The 14,066-nt window shown below is 39.1% G+C and overlaps 1 protein-coding gene across 5 annotated transcripts in view; it reads left to right on the top strand.

Moving 5' to 3' along the window:
* Window positions 1-14,066, top strand: part of Rpap3 (RNA polymerase II associated protein 3) — a 71,756-nt gene that overhangs the window by 55,542 nt on the left and 2,148 nt on the right. For all 5 annotated transcript variants that reach the window (XM_045153196.1, XM_045153197.1, XM_045153199.1 and 2 more), the window contains exons 11-16: window positions 1,958-2,028; window positions 2,141-2,242; window positions 7,218-7,453; window positions 8,888-9,074; window positions 10,316-10,413; window positions 10,855-10,955. In XM_045153196.1, coding sequence (XP_045009131.1) covers window positions 1,958-2,028; window positions 2,141-2,242; window positions 7,218-7,453; window positions 8,888-9,074; window positions 10,316-10,413; window positions 10,855-10,955 — 795 coding nt within the window. The remainder of the gene's footprint in view (window positions 1-1,957; window positions 2,029-2,140; window positions 2,243-7,217; window positions 7,454-8,887; window positions 9,075-10,315; window positions 10,414-10,854; window positions 10,956-14,066) is intronic.

Raw genomic sequence — 14,066 nt, 5'->3', positions numbered from 1 at the left:
CACCACACCCGGCTTCATAGTTTTTTAAATTATATTTTAGTTATATATTTGAGAGACAAAGAAAGAGGCAGAGAGAGAGAGAGAATGGATGCCCCAGGGCCTCTAAGCCACTACAAACAAACTCCAAACTCAATGTACCACCCTGTGATCTGGCTTTACATGAGTACTGAGGAATAGAATTTAGGTCCTTAGGCTTTGTAGGCAAGTGCCTTAATCACTGAGACATCTCTCCAGCCCTGATTTAGTTTTAATTGTATTTTTTGCTAGGATCTTTCTCCTTTATCCTAGGCTGGCCTTGAACTCACTATATAGCCAAGAATGACCTTTATCTTTTGATTTTCCTGTCTTTATCTCCTATATACTAGAATTATAAATGTGTATCTGGTTTATGGAGTGCCCGGAATTGAACCCAGGGCCTAATAATGCATGCTAGCCAAGTACTCTACCAGATGAGCTACACCCCAGCATGGCTTATGTACCATGTGTTCAAGATTTATACATATCATAGCATATATATTAGAATTTCTTTTTTTTTTTTTTGTTGTGTTTTAGAGTTAGGGTCTTTCTGTAGCCCAGACTGACCTGAAATTCACTTTGTAGTCTCAGGGTAGCCTTAAACTCACTTGATCCTCCTACCTGCACCTCCCATGTGCTGGGATTAAAGGTGTGTGCCACTATACCTAATAAGAAGTGCTTTTTTTAATTTCAGTTTTTTGAGTCAGAGTTTTGTTTTTTAGCCTGGAACTCTCTATATAGATGATGCTGTTTTCTAGTTTACAGAAGTCTACTTCTGCTGCTGAGAGCTGAGTTTTAGGAGTGTGCCCCCATGCTGTTTTATCCCATTAAAACAGCTGAATAGGGCTGTGGAGATGGCTCAGTGGTTAACATGCTTGCTTGCAAAGTCTGCTGGCCATGCTGTCTTTGTTTCAGTTCCTCAACACCCACATAAAGCTGGAACACAGACACATCCAGGTGTCGTGGCACGTATTTAACTCCAGCACTCTGGGGTGGGGGGCGAGCAGAGGTAGAAGGATCACTTTGAGTTCAAAGCTAGTCTGGGACTACAGAGTGAGTTTTAGGTCAGCCTGGGCTTGGGTGAGACCCTACCTTTTTTTTTTTTTTTTTTTGAGGAAGGGTCTCACTCTATCTCAGGCTGACCTGGAATTCACTATGTAGTCTCAGGGTGGCCTCAAACTCTCGGCAGTCCTCCTGCCTCTGCCTCCCAAGAACTGGGATTAAAGGCGTGCGCCACCATACCCAGCTTTTTTTTTTTTAAAAGCTGTCTAGTATTGTAGGGTATGGAATTCTCTTAGATTCTGTCTTACATTTGGGGAGTTTCTCCATCATTTGTGGATAGTGTGGACTGAGGTTAAGTTTTAGGTTTTGGTGAGGGTCACAGGAAAGTTGTAGTTCTCAATTGTAGATCTGGTAATGAGGTATACTTAAAAATTCATATAAAATGACTAGAACAGCTCTTTATAAATGTTTAGTTTTATTACTGTTCACTTATTGTTTAGTGTGTTGAGTAAAATTACTTGATATGAAAATGGGATAGGGGCTGGGGGCTGGGCAGATGGCTCAGTGGCTAAAGGTGCTTGTTTGCAAAGCCTGTCAGCCTGGGTTTGATTCCCCACACCCACATAAAGCTGGATGCAAAGTGGTAACATGAATGGCAAGTGTTCAGTCTTATACCTATACAACTAAGTAAAAATTTAAAAACAGTATTACTGTTAGGCATGGTGATGCTTGCTTGTAATTCTATCACTTGGGTAGTGTAGGTGGGAGGATCAGGAATTCAAGGTCATCCTTGGATAAATAGCCAGTTCTAGGACAGCCTAGACTACATGAGACCTGTCTCAAAAAAGACCAAAAAAGGAAATGGGGATTACTAATTATGCCATGTCTTGAACTTGAAAAAGTAATTTTATTACTTTTTTTTAAATAAATTTGCATTTAGATTTTGAAACTGTTTTACTTCTGGAACCTGGAAATAAGCAAGCAATAACTGAGCTTTCTAAAATCAAAAAGGTAAAGTACTTTCTTCATTAATATATGGTAATATTTTCTTATATATAAATATATTTATTGGTTACATAATTAAGAATATTTGGAGAATTATGATTATAAATCTATTTTCCAGGACTTAATTGAGAAAGGACATTGGGATGATGTCTTTCTTGATTCCACGCAAAGACACAATGTGATTAAACCCATAGATAATCTACCTCGGCTTGGATCAACTGTAAGTAAAGCACTTAATTTTTTCCTTTCCCTTTCCTCTTTTTTTTTCTGGTCAGGTACTCACAGCAATCTATCTACCTCTGTCTTCCAAGTGCTGGATTAAAGAGGTATGCCACCACATCTGGCTCATACATTTTAAAATATTTATTTGTGTGTGTGGCATGCCAGGGTCTTTTTGCCAGTGCAAACACATGCCCATCTGGCTGTACATGGGTGGTTGATGAATTAAAATTGGACCAGCAGGCTTTGCAAGGAAGTGCTTTTAACCACTGAACCATCTCCCTAGCTTCCCTGCCTTTTAAATGTCAGTGTAATATTATTAGGATGGAAGGAAAACAAATGGTTGGATTCATAAACTTAAAAAATTTTGAAAACACTTCCTGGACTATTTAAAAGTTCTTCTAGGAAATACTTCATAGAATTTATTGATAACAAAATTAGGGAGAATTCAGCTTTTAGATTTGAGAAGTAATTAATACTTAAACAATCCATATATATATATATATATATATATATATATATATATATTTTTTTAAAGTGTAATTGAAACAAAACTCACTTGTTTCAATTGAGTTTTATTTTATAATTTGGGTTCATCTTAAAGATATTGTTTATATGCAAATATTTTGAAATCTGGAAAACTTTTTCTTTTTTTTATTCCATATTATTTATTTATATCCTCTTAGTTTTTTTAAAAATTTTTATTAGCATTTTCCATGATTATAAAAAAATCCGCCGGGCGTGGTGGCGCACGCCTTTAATCCCAGCACTCGGGAGGCAGAGGTAGGAGGATTACTATGAGTTCAAGGCCACCCTGAGACTACATAGTGAATTCCAGGTCAGCCTGTGCTAGAGTGAGACCCTACCTTGAAAAAACCAAAAAAAAAAAAAAAAAATCCCATGTTAATTCCCCCCCCCCCACTTTCTATGCATTTTAGATAAGATATATTCAAGTAACATAGGTTAACCCTTTCATGCAGTTGAGAAAAAAGTTACATTTTATGTTCTTAAAGATTTGAAATTTTTTTAAGCCAATTATAAATATGGTAAATGAAATTATCTCACATTTAAAGGTAATCTTATCAACACAAATACTAATTAAAAGTAGTTTTGCCAGGCGTGGTGGTGCACGCCTTTAATCCCAGCACTTGGGAGGCAGAGGTAGGAGGATCGCCATGAGTTTGAGGCCACCCTTGAGACTTCATAGTGAATTCCAGGTCAGCCTGGGCTAGAGTGAGACCCTACCTCAAAAAATAAAAAGAAAACCAACAACAACAACAAAAGTTTTATTTATGTGTTGTAGGTATGTGTGAGTGTGTATGTATATGGGTGCACCAGGGCCTTTTTTGCCAACAATCCATATTTTTTAATGTAAACTAATTTATGTTCAGATGTATGTTCAGAGGAAAGCTGACTATTTTCAGGTAGGGTTTCACTCTAGCCCCAGTTGACTTGGAACTCACTCTGTAGGCCCTGGCTGTTCTTGAACTCAAAGTGATCCTCTTACCTCAGCCTCCAGAGTGCTGGGATTTAAAGGCATGTGTGATCCACACACCCAGCTCTCCCCACCCCTGGGTAGGGTCTCAAGCCTGTCTTTTCTTTCTTTCTGCTTCTATATATTATTATCATGACTTTGTCCTCCATCTCTGAAATTATTCTTCTGCGTGGTCTTATCTGTTGATACTGTTTTTTAAAAAAAATATTTTATTTTTATTTATTTATTTGAAAGAGAGAGAGTGTGTATGAGAAAGAGGCAGATACAAAGAGAGAATGGGTATACCAGGGCCTCTAGCCACTAACAAAATCCAGAAGCATGTGCCACCATGTACATCTGGTTTACATGGGTCCTAGAGAATTGAACCTGGTTCTTTAGGCTTCACAGGCAAATGACTCAACCATTAAGCCGGCTCTCTAGCCCAGATGCTGGTTTTTTTTTTGTTGTTGTTTTTTTGTTTTTTTTTAATTTGACAGGCCTTCACAGAAAATACCAGAGAGGATTAAGAAACAGTGAAGAACTTGGATATCAAAGAAAGGTCATACATGTAACAAAGCGAAAAAGCATCCCAAAGCAAGACACATGTAGGAAACAAATAGGAAAATACCCAGGCAGAAGGAAGTTCCCCTGTTCCAGCCAAGCCCGGAAAGGGGAGTAACAGACTTATGCACTGGTGTTCAGGCAAAGCCACAGGAAGAATAGAGGGCTTGCCCACATTGTTAGGCTTTGAAGGCAAGTGCCTTAGCTGCTCAGCCATGTTTCTAGCATATATATACACACACATATACATACATATATGTGTACATGTGTGTGTGTGCATATATATATATATATATATATATAATATTATTTATTTACTAGAGAGAGTAAATGGGTATACCATGCCCTCTAGCCTCTGCAAAAAAACTCCAGATGCATGTGCCACCATGGCTTATATGGGTAATGGGGAATGAATTTGGGTCCTTAGGCTTTGCAGGCTAATACATTAACCACTAAGCCATTTCTCCAGCCCTGGTATATTTTCTAAATCCTTCCTTTCTATATGATATCTTTTATGTTTACTCCTGTTACCATGCTGCACTTTCTTTCATTTCTCCCAGCCATCACTAGTGGCCCTAAGTGACTTTTTTTTTTTTTTTTTTTGAGGTAGGGTCTTACTCTAGCTCAGGCTGACTTGGAATTCACTATGTACTCTCAGGGTAGCCTTGAACTCACAGCCATCCTCCTATGTCTGCCTCCCAAGTGCTAGAATTAAAGGTGTGCACCACCACACCTGGCTTCTTTTTTTAAAAAAATTTAAGACTGGGCGTGGTGGCACATGCCTTTAATCCCAGCACTAGGGAGGTAGAGGTAGGAGGATTGCTGTGAGTTCAAGGCCACCCTGAGATGACACAGTGAATTCCAGGTCAGCCTGGGCTAGAGTGAGACCCTACCTCAAAAACAAGCAAACAAACAAAAAAATTAATTTATTTCTTTGACAAAGTGAGAGAAAGAAGCAAAGAGAGGGAGAGAATGGGCATACTAGGGTCTCTAGCCACTGCAAACAAACACCAGACACATGTGCTCCCTTATGCATCTGGCTTACATGGGTCCTAGGGAATGGAACCTGTGTCTTTTGGCTTTGTAGGCAAGCACCTTAACTGCTAGCCATTTCTCCAGCTCTCTGTGACTCTTAGTGGTACCCACTAATCTATACTTGACAGAGATGTTCTGTCAGGAAATATGTTAATTTGGATCATATTTACATATGTCAATGAAGAGATTTGGATTTAAATGGGACCACATTAATTTGATGTATTGCTTGTTAGATTTAAAGAAAATTTATTTATTTTTATTATTTGAGAGCGACAGACAGAGAGAGAAAGAGGCAGACAGAGAGAGAGTGGGCACGCCAGGGTCTCCAGCCACTGTGAATGAACTCCAGACACGTGTGCCCCCTTGTGCATCTGGCTAATATGGATCCTGGGGAATCGAGCCTCGAACCGGGGTACTTAGGCTTCACAGGCAAGCACTTAACTGCTAAGCCATCTCTGCAGCCCAGATATATATTTTTTTAACACTAGCACATGTCCATTTTTGGTCTACATTTCCGCAAAAACTGTTACTGGTAGAATTGTGAGCAAAGCAAAGGCTTTAAGCATAACTTGTCATTGACAAGATTCTATTACAGTTTTGGCTGTTAGCCTTTTCATTAATATGCATTCATCATTAATACCCAGTTACCAGTAGATCTTACATCAGCTATATTAATAGAGCATCTGATTCTAATATTGATTTTTAAATATTTTATTTATTTGAGAGAGAGAGACTCAAGAAAAGTATGGGTGTGTCAGGGTCTTCTGCCACTGAAAACAAGTTCTAGATGCACGTACCACTTTGTGTGTCTGACTTTAATGGGTACTGGGGAACTGAACCTAGGCCATGAGACTTTGCAAAGTCTGATTTAACCACTGAGCCATCTCTGTAGTCCCAACATTGAATTTATTATATATGTCAGAAAATTTTATATTTATAAGTTAGCTTATGATCCTAATAATTGATACTTGGGGTATATTGAGAAGAGTTTTCCTCCTTAAAAAATTTTTTTGAATATGTCCAAAAGTAGAAAAAATAAGCTTCTATTTTCTGTTACATAGCTGCAACAATTGGCAGTATTTACATATTTTAAAAGGTGCCTTTTCTTACCTATTTCATTTTTAGCATCCCTGGTAGAAAAGTAGCGTCTCAGTGTATATCTGTATGTATTACTGTGATGATATAGAGAAGAATATTGTACTATTTTATTACATACAAGAAAATAACATACCCTGAGGAAGAAATTGGAAATATTTGATATTTGTAATCATTGAAATAAACAATAAGTACTGTTTGTTAAAGTGAAAAGGCATTTTGTATGAACTTTGCTAACTTAGGGGTTACGTACTTAGAAAATTACTCTGGTTTTCATGTTCGTCTGTTTCATGTGTAGTATTGGAATTGTCCGCCCTTGTTCTGCTTCCTTCAGTTAGCACATAGCATTGCTGTGGATACAGATTTTTCTTTCATTGCCTCCAAGGTAGAGTCCAAAGCCCATAGTGTGCACACAGGCTCTCAAGCAGCCTTCCCGGCTTTGTCTGTACCAGTCTGCCCCTCTGTCCACTCCATTGGGCCACTCCCTGCCCATGATTGTACCGTAGCCTGTCTTCTCCTTTGACATTCCTTCTTGTGATTTCTTGGCATTTTGTGCTTTCACCATTTGTACTTTTACCTTATAACTATTATTATGTATCTCTTCTCTTTAGATCTTCCTTGGGTAGGTGAATAGCTTTTTTTATTCTTTGTGTTGTCAGACAGAGTGCATTAAGTTTGTCTAGTCATCAAATTAAATTTACTTATAACTGGCATATTGGCTGTAAGGACATAGCAGTCTTTTTAATTTGTGACCCCTAAGATAGGAAATCTTTAGTAAGTTGATTTAAAGAACTGATTTTAATTGTTTTAGAAACCACTCAAGAAAGTTTTTATTGAAGAAACTGGCAATTTGATACAGACTCTTGATGTGCCAGATGGCACTGCTGCTGCCACAAAGAATAATGGTAGCGATTTAGTGAATGTGACAATGGCTGTAGGCACTGCCGGCAAGAAGAACTCAAGCCAGGATGACCTTTTGCCTGCCAGTGACACTCCAAGAGCAAAAGTATTGAAAATAGAAGAAATCAGCGACACATCAGCCCTGCAGTGAGTAGAAACACTGTTATTAGATAAGCAACTAGAATGACGAGTATTCCACTAGAAAATTGGCATTGCTGAGACTTCTGACTAATTTTTAAAAAATTTTTTCTTCATTTGCAAGCAGAGAGAGGGAGGGAGGGAGAGAGAAGAGAGACAGAGAGAATGGGCATGCCGGGGACTCTAGCCACTGCAAATGGACTCCAGACACATGTGCCCCTTGTGCATCTGCCTTATGTGGGTTCTGGGGAAACAGACCTGGGTCCTTTGGCTTCACAGGCAAATGCCTTAACTGCTAAGCTATCTCTCCAAACCCTCTAATTTTTAAAAATATTTTATTTATTTGAGAGAGAGAAAGAAGCAGATAGAAACAGAGAGAGAAAATGGATACACCAAGGCCTCTAGCCACTACAAAATCCAGACACATGCACCACATAGTGCATATGGCTCTATGTGGGTACTGGGGAATCTAACTCAGGCCATCAGCCTTTGCAAGCAAGTACATTAACTGCTTAACCATCTTTTTATCCATGAATAGGTAGCTTTAAAAAAATAAGCAATTGTTTTTTTTTTTCTTGAAATACCTCGAAACTGTGATAATCCAGATTTATGACAAAATTAGGTATTACAAAGAGATGGTGTCCTTATAGGGTGGCCCAGCTAGTCACCCAGCAGGTAGAGTAGTCATTACATAGCCAGATGTGAGCATTTGCAAGGGCCTAGTATATTTTGCATAAAAATGTGTATACATATACACACATCCCACAGTTAAAAGAATTTAATACTTGCGAATTGCAAATCAAAAACATAATATTGGGGCTGAACTGATGGCTCAATGGTTTTAAAGTAGCTTGTTTGCAAAGCCTGACGGTCTGAGTTCGGTTCCCCAGTACCCATGTAAAGCTAGATGTAAAGTAGTGCATGTGTCTGGAGTTCGTTTACAGCAGTAGGAGGCCCTGGCAGGCCCATCTGCCCTCCCTCCTTCCTTCCCTTCCTTTCTCCCTTTCTCTCTCAAATAAATAAATATATATATTTTAACTTTTTTGAGGTAGGGTCTCACTCTAGCTCAGGCTGACCTGGAATTCACTATGCAGCTGGCCTCAAATTCACAGCAATCCTCCTACCTTGGCCTCCCAGTGCTGGGATTAGAGGTGTGTACTACCACGCCCACCTATTTAAAGTATTTTTTTCCTTTTTGGATTTTTGGAGGGTTTCACTGTAGTCTAGGCTGACCTGGAATTCACTACTTAGTCTCAGGGTAGCCTTGTACTCACAACTATTCTACCTCTGCCTCCTGAGCGCTGGGGTTAAAGGTATGTGCCACCATAGCTGGCCATAAAATATTTTTTTTAAAAAAGAAAACAGTATCAGTAAAGTCCTTTATTGAGCTTTGACTGCTTTTTTGTTTCTAACCAGTTGATTAATGCCTCTGAAATATTTCAGACCTCAAGTTAATTCAAAACAGGATGTATGCCAGTCTTTCAGTGAGAAGGTTTCCATAAAGGTAGAACACGCCTGTGCTCAGTTCCCCACAGCTGTCATGCCTCCGATTCCTGCCAACTCGTTCCAGCTTGAATCTGATTTCAGGCAACTGAAAAGCTCTCCAGATATGTTATACCAGTATTTAAAGGTAAGAGCGAGGAAGCCAGGAGTTCTTATAGAAGGCAAAGGTCAAAGAACTTTTGGTCACTGTGATATTTGCTCTTTTATGTGATTGGGGAAATGCTTTCATCCCTTACCTGACATGTATCGTTCTGGCCAGACACTTTGTAAATATTTGTAACTAGGGGACCTTGATGTTCCTCTTCTAAGTATGCTCTGTTAAATTCTATAGTCTAAAACAGTAACTTAAAATCTAATTTTATGTTATCTATACTTACAGAAACTGTCAATAAAAAGTTTTTAAAAATCCAATTTTGTATTTCATAACCTAAGCTTTAATGTTTTATCCTTCAAGACAGAGGAAACTACACTGTTTTCTGTGTGCTCAATAATGCTTGCAATATCTGTATCTAGAAACTAAAATAGACTATCTTCTGTGTGCCCAACAATGCTTGAAATATTTATCTAGGCCATTATTTTTCTGAAAATGAACTATCTGCTTCAAGAAAAAGAATTAAATAGTAAGAATAGATTGGTGTAGTCTTTTTCAAGTGTAATGATAGTAACACTCCTATAATTATGTAATAAACAATTATTTCCAAGTAATTCTATCCGGTAAGCCTACTTGTAAAATCTCTAGTTGTAGCTTGTCTTATTTGCTCATGCCTTTAATCTCAGCACTTGGAGGCTGAGTTTGAGGCCAGCCTGGGGCTACGGAGTAAGTTCTAGGTCATCCTGGGCTACAGTGAGACCTTATATTAAAAACAAAAACCAAGCCAGGCATGGTGGCGCACGCCTTTCATCCCAACACTTGGAAGGCAGAGGTAGGAAGATCTCCGTGAGTTCGAGGCCACCCTGAGACTACATAGTAAATTCTAGGTCAGTCTGGGCTAGAGTGAGATCCTACCTCGAAGAACCCCAAAAACAAAAACAAATAAACAAAATAATGAAACCCAAAGCCAAACAAACAAAAATCTCTACTTGTAGTTACTGTGGCTTGGGAGCTGTCTGGTTCTTGTCTTTCTTAGGGTGTCACCTATCACTTCTGCTAATGAGAATTTCTGGCTAGAATAATGATTACCTCATAGTTCCCTTTATTTTATTCTTTCCTCATAGCTGTATTTAAGTATGGCCTTATCATTCGTCATTAAGTATTTGTACATGGTAATTATCTTTAAGCAATTACTATATATTTTGTATAACATGAATGCTGTCACAATTAAGTTTTCTTTTCTTCACAATTTAATTTTCCAACTTTTTTCCCTAAAGCAAATTGAACCATCCTTATATCCGAAGTTGTTTCAGAAAAATCTAGATCCTGATGTATTCAACCAAATCATTAAAATTTTACATGACTTTTACATTGAGTAAGTTGAAATTTTTAATTTTATTTTTATTGTAATGCAGTGTCCATGATTTTGAATATTTATTCTTTATGTTAATATTTTGTGTATAGCCAAATTAGCTTTCTATTAAGATTTACTGTTTCAAAATTGAAGAAATAACAAAACAAAAAGGAGAAAAGTTTAAAGGGAGGTAAAAGGATGCCTTATTTTTTGTAAAGAAAAGTAGGGTATAAATATGACCTATATTAGAACAAACTAACAGCTTTTATGCTCATGAATATTATAATTTAATAGTATAATTTCCTTAATTGACTTGTTAATTTCTTTATTGAGCACTTAAAATATAGACAAGTATCCTGAGGATAAAAGATCTTATATAAAATTAGAAGTATTGTGTTAGTAGACAGAATTAAATGAGCTATGCTTAACTGATCATTTGTTTTGATATTTGGATTATCTCAGGAAAGAACAACCATCAGTCATCTTTGAAGTCTTACAGAGACTTTCTGAGCTAAGAAGGTTTGATATGGCAGTGATGTTCATGTCAGAACCTGAGAAGAAGAGTAAGTCTGAAGAAAGCAAGCTTTTCCACATGTCTTTATTCTTATATGTTCTTTTATTGCTCAGTGAGTGATAACAGGCATTTATTGACTATTTTCAATGTACAAGGTACATACAATTAAACATAAATTATAATTAGTTAATTCAAGAGCAGTTACAGCTAAGTTGCATTGTCAATCTTGGCAGTATTGTCAAGTGTAGGTCCTGTTGTACTCCTTTAACAAAGGCTGAAGCTGAGGCGTGGAGAGGTTAAGGGTCTTTCCCAAGAAAACTACTGAGGACTTGAAGCCAGGCAGTCCATATTGTAGGTGTCAACTTTTTCTTAGAAAATGCTACAAATGGTATTAGTGTTGGATTTTTTTTCAAGGTAGGGTCTCTCTCTAGTCTAGGCTGGCCTTGAATTCACAGTGATCCTCTTAGCTCTGCTGGGATCAAAGGTGTGTGGCACCATGCCCAGGAAGTGTTGAATTCTTGCCACGATGGAGCATGTGCAAGATCCCTGCCCACAGGAACATGCACTGGACCAGTACAGGTTTTGTCTAATAGGTTCTGTGAGGGGTGCTTTAATTCTCAAAGAAATGCAACACTCAGTTCCATCAGATGGCTTAGTGGTTAAGGCTCTTGCCTGCAAAGCCAAAGACCTAGGTTTGATTCTCTGGGACCCACGTAAGCTAGCCAGATGCACAAGGTGGTGCATGTGTCTGGAGTTTGTTTGCAGTGACTAGGGGCCCTGGTGCACCTATTCTTCCTCTCTGTCTGTCTGTCTCTCAAATAAGAATAAAACTTATTTACTTATTTATTTTGGTATTTTGAGGTAGGGTCTCACTTTAGCTCAGGCTGACCTGAATTCTCCATGTAGTCTCAAGGTGGCCTTGAACTCACAATGATTCTCCCATCTCTGCCTCCTGAGTGCTGGGATTAAAGGTGTGTGCCACCACGCCCGGCAAAATAAAATATTTTTAACGAGAGAGAGAACGATGTATGCTGGAAATTGTGAGGGAGAAGCGTGCAGATAGAGAAACCCAGCACATGTTTAGCTGATGATGGATAGTAGGGTAGAGAGTGGCACCTGAACAAAGTCACATCTCAGCCTAGCGTAAGGGTCAGTTAGAGGAAACTCCAGTTGAAATCAGACTATTTAAAAATAACAGTTACTCAGATTTTGGGGCTATATTTCTGTTTTTAGAAAAAAAATCATTCAAATATAAGAAAACCATTTTTTTGGTGGGGGGGAGCCCGGGCCTGCCAGCGTTTTTAGTTTTGTTTTTGTTTTTGTTTTTTTTTTAGTTATAAAAGTTAAGAGGGCTAGAGAGATGGCTTAGTGGTTAAGGCACTTGCCTGCACAGCCAAAGGACCTCGGGTCGATTCCCCAGCACCCATGTAAGCCAGATGCGCAAGGTGGCACATGCATCTGGAGTTTGTTTGCGGTGGCTGGAAGCCCTGGTGCACCCATTCTGTCTCTCTCACTCTGCTTCTGCTTCTTTCCCTCTCTCAAATAAAAAAAAATAAAATTAGAATCTCAGTTTGCCCTTTCTAGGTAGTTGCTATACTAAACACTTTGAGTTCCTTTTCTTAGTTCCTGATGTTTCCAGCATGACACTGAAGGGTTTGAAATCTGTAAGAAGGATGCCTTTAGTTGGCATGATGACACACCCCTGGAATCCTAGCTCTCAGGAGACTGAGGCAGGGGCATGTTGAGTTTGAGGACAGCTATAGGGAGACTGTATTTAAGAGAAGAACAAAAACAACAATAACAAAAGCTGGGCGTGGTGGCTCATTCCTTGAATCCCAGCACTGGGGAGGCTAAGATAGGGGATTTCTGTGAGTTTCAGGCCACCTGGGCTAGAGTGAGGCCCTGCCTCTAAAAATAAAAACCAAAAATAAAAATAACAATGACAAAAACATATATTCTTTATTTAGGGAAGTGAATACATAATTTAGGGATTTTTTTTGGCATGTGTGGTGTAGTGTGCGTGACGTGGTGCATGTGTGTGCAGGTGAACAGGTCCTACCAGAGGCCAGAGGAGAATGCCTGATCTTCCATTATTGGTTCTCTGCTTCTTTGTTTGAGATGGTCACTCACTGAACCTGGAGCTGCTGGTTTTTTTCTGTTGTTGTTGTTAGATTCTCCAGTCTCTGCTGTCCACAAGACTAGGGTTACAGGCATGCATGGCCATACCCAACTGTTTATGTGAGTGAATCAGGCCCTCATGCTTGTACTGCAAGCATTCTTACCTGTTGAAACATTTTCCCAGCTTCCTAGTGATTAAAAAAAAAAAAGGATTTACCCCGGTGTGGTGGTACATGCCTTCAATCCCAGCACTTGCGAGGCAGTGGTCAGAGGATCGCTGTGGGTTCGAGGCCACCCTGAGACTACATAGTGAATTCCAGGTCAGCCTAAGCTAGAGTGAGACCCTACCTCGAGAAAAAAATGGATTTAGCCCAAAGGTTTCTGTTTAATCTTTTTTTAAGAAATATTTTGCTTATTTGAGGGGGAGGGGGAGTAAAGTAGAGAGAGAGAGAATGGGGTGCCAGGGCATCGTGCTACTGGAAATGAACTTTATGTGTCACTTTTTGCATCTGGCTTTATGTGAGTACTGGGAAATTGAACCCAGGACATCAGGGTTTGCAAGCAAGTGCCTTTAACTACTTAAGCCATCTCTCCAGCCCCGTCTTTTTTTTTTTTTTTTCTTAAATGTGTGTATATGATGCGTGTGTGTGCACATGTGGATGTTAAGGACCACCTCTGGTATCGTTCTTCAGGAACACTGGTGACCTCTTCTGAGACTGAGTTTCTTATTGGCCTGGAGCTTGCCAACTAGGCTAGGCTGGCTGGGCAGGAAGCCTCATAGGTCTGCTGATCTGCTTCCCTGGTGCCACCATGCCCATCATGTTTACATGGCTTTGGGGATTCAGTTTGGGCCCACATGCTTGCAAGGCAGTCGCTTCACTGACTGAGCTCTCTCTAGCCCTCAGCTTTATTTTTGGCTTACCAAAACGCCCCTTGAAATCCCTGCCCAGTATTACTATTCTGACTTTACCTACCATTTTTATTGTTTTGAAGCAGGGTCTCACTCTAGTCCAGACTGATCTGGAACTCACTGTGATTCTCC

The sequence above is a fragment of the Jaculus jaculus genome, chromosome 6 (genome assembly GCF_020740685.1).
Source record: "Jaculus jaculus isolate mJacJac1 chromosome 6, mJacJac1.mat.Y.cur, whole genome shotgun sequence".
Taxonomy (NCBI): domain Eukaryota; kingdom Metazoa; phylum Chordata; class Mammalia; order Rodentia; family Dipodidae; genus Jaculus; species Jaculus jaculus.
Note: the sequence above shows the minus strand (reverse complement) of the source record. Positions and strands in the feature narration are given on the sequence as shown.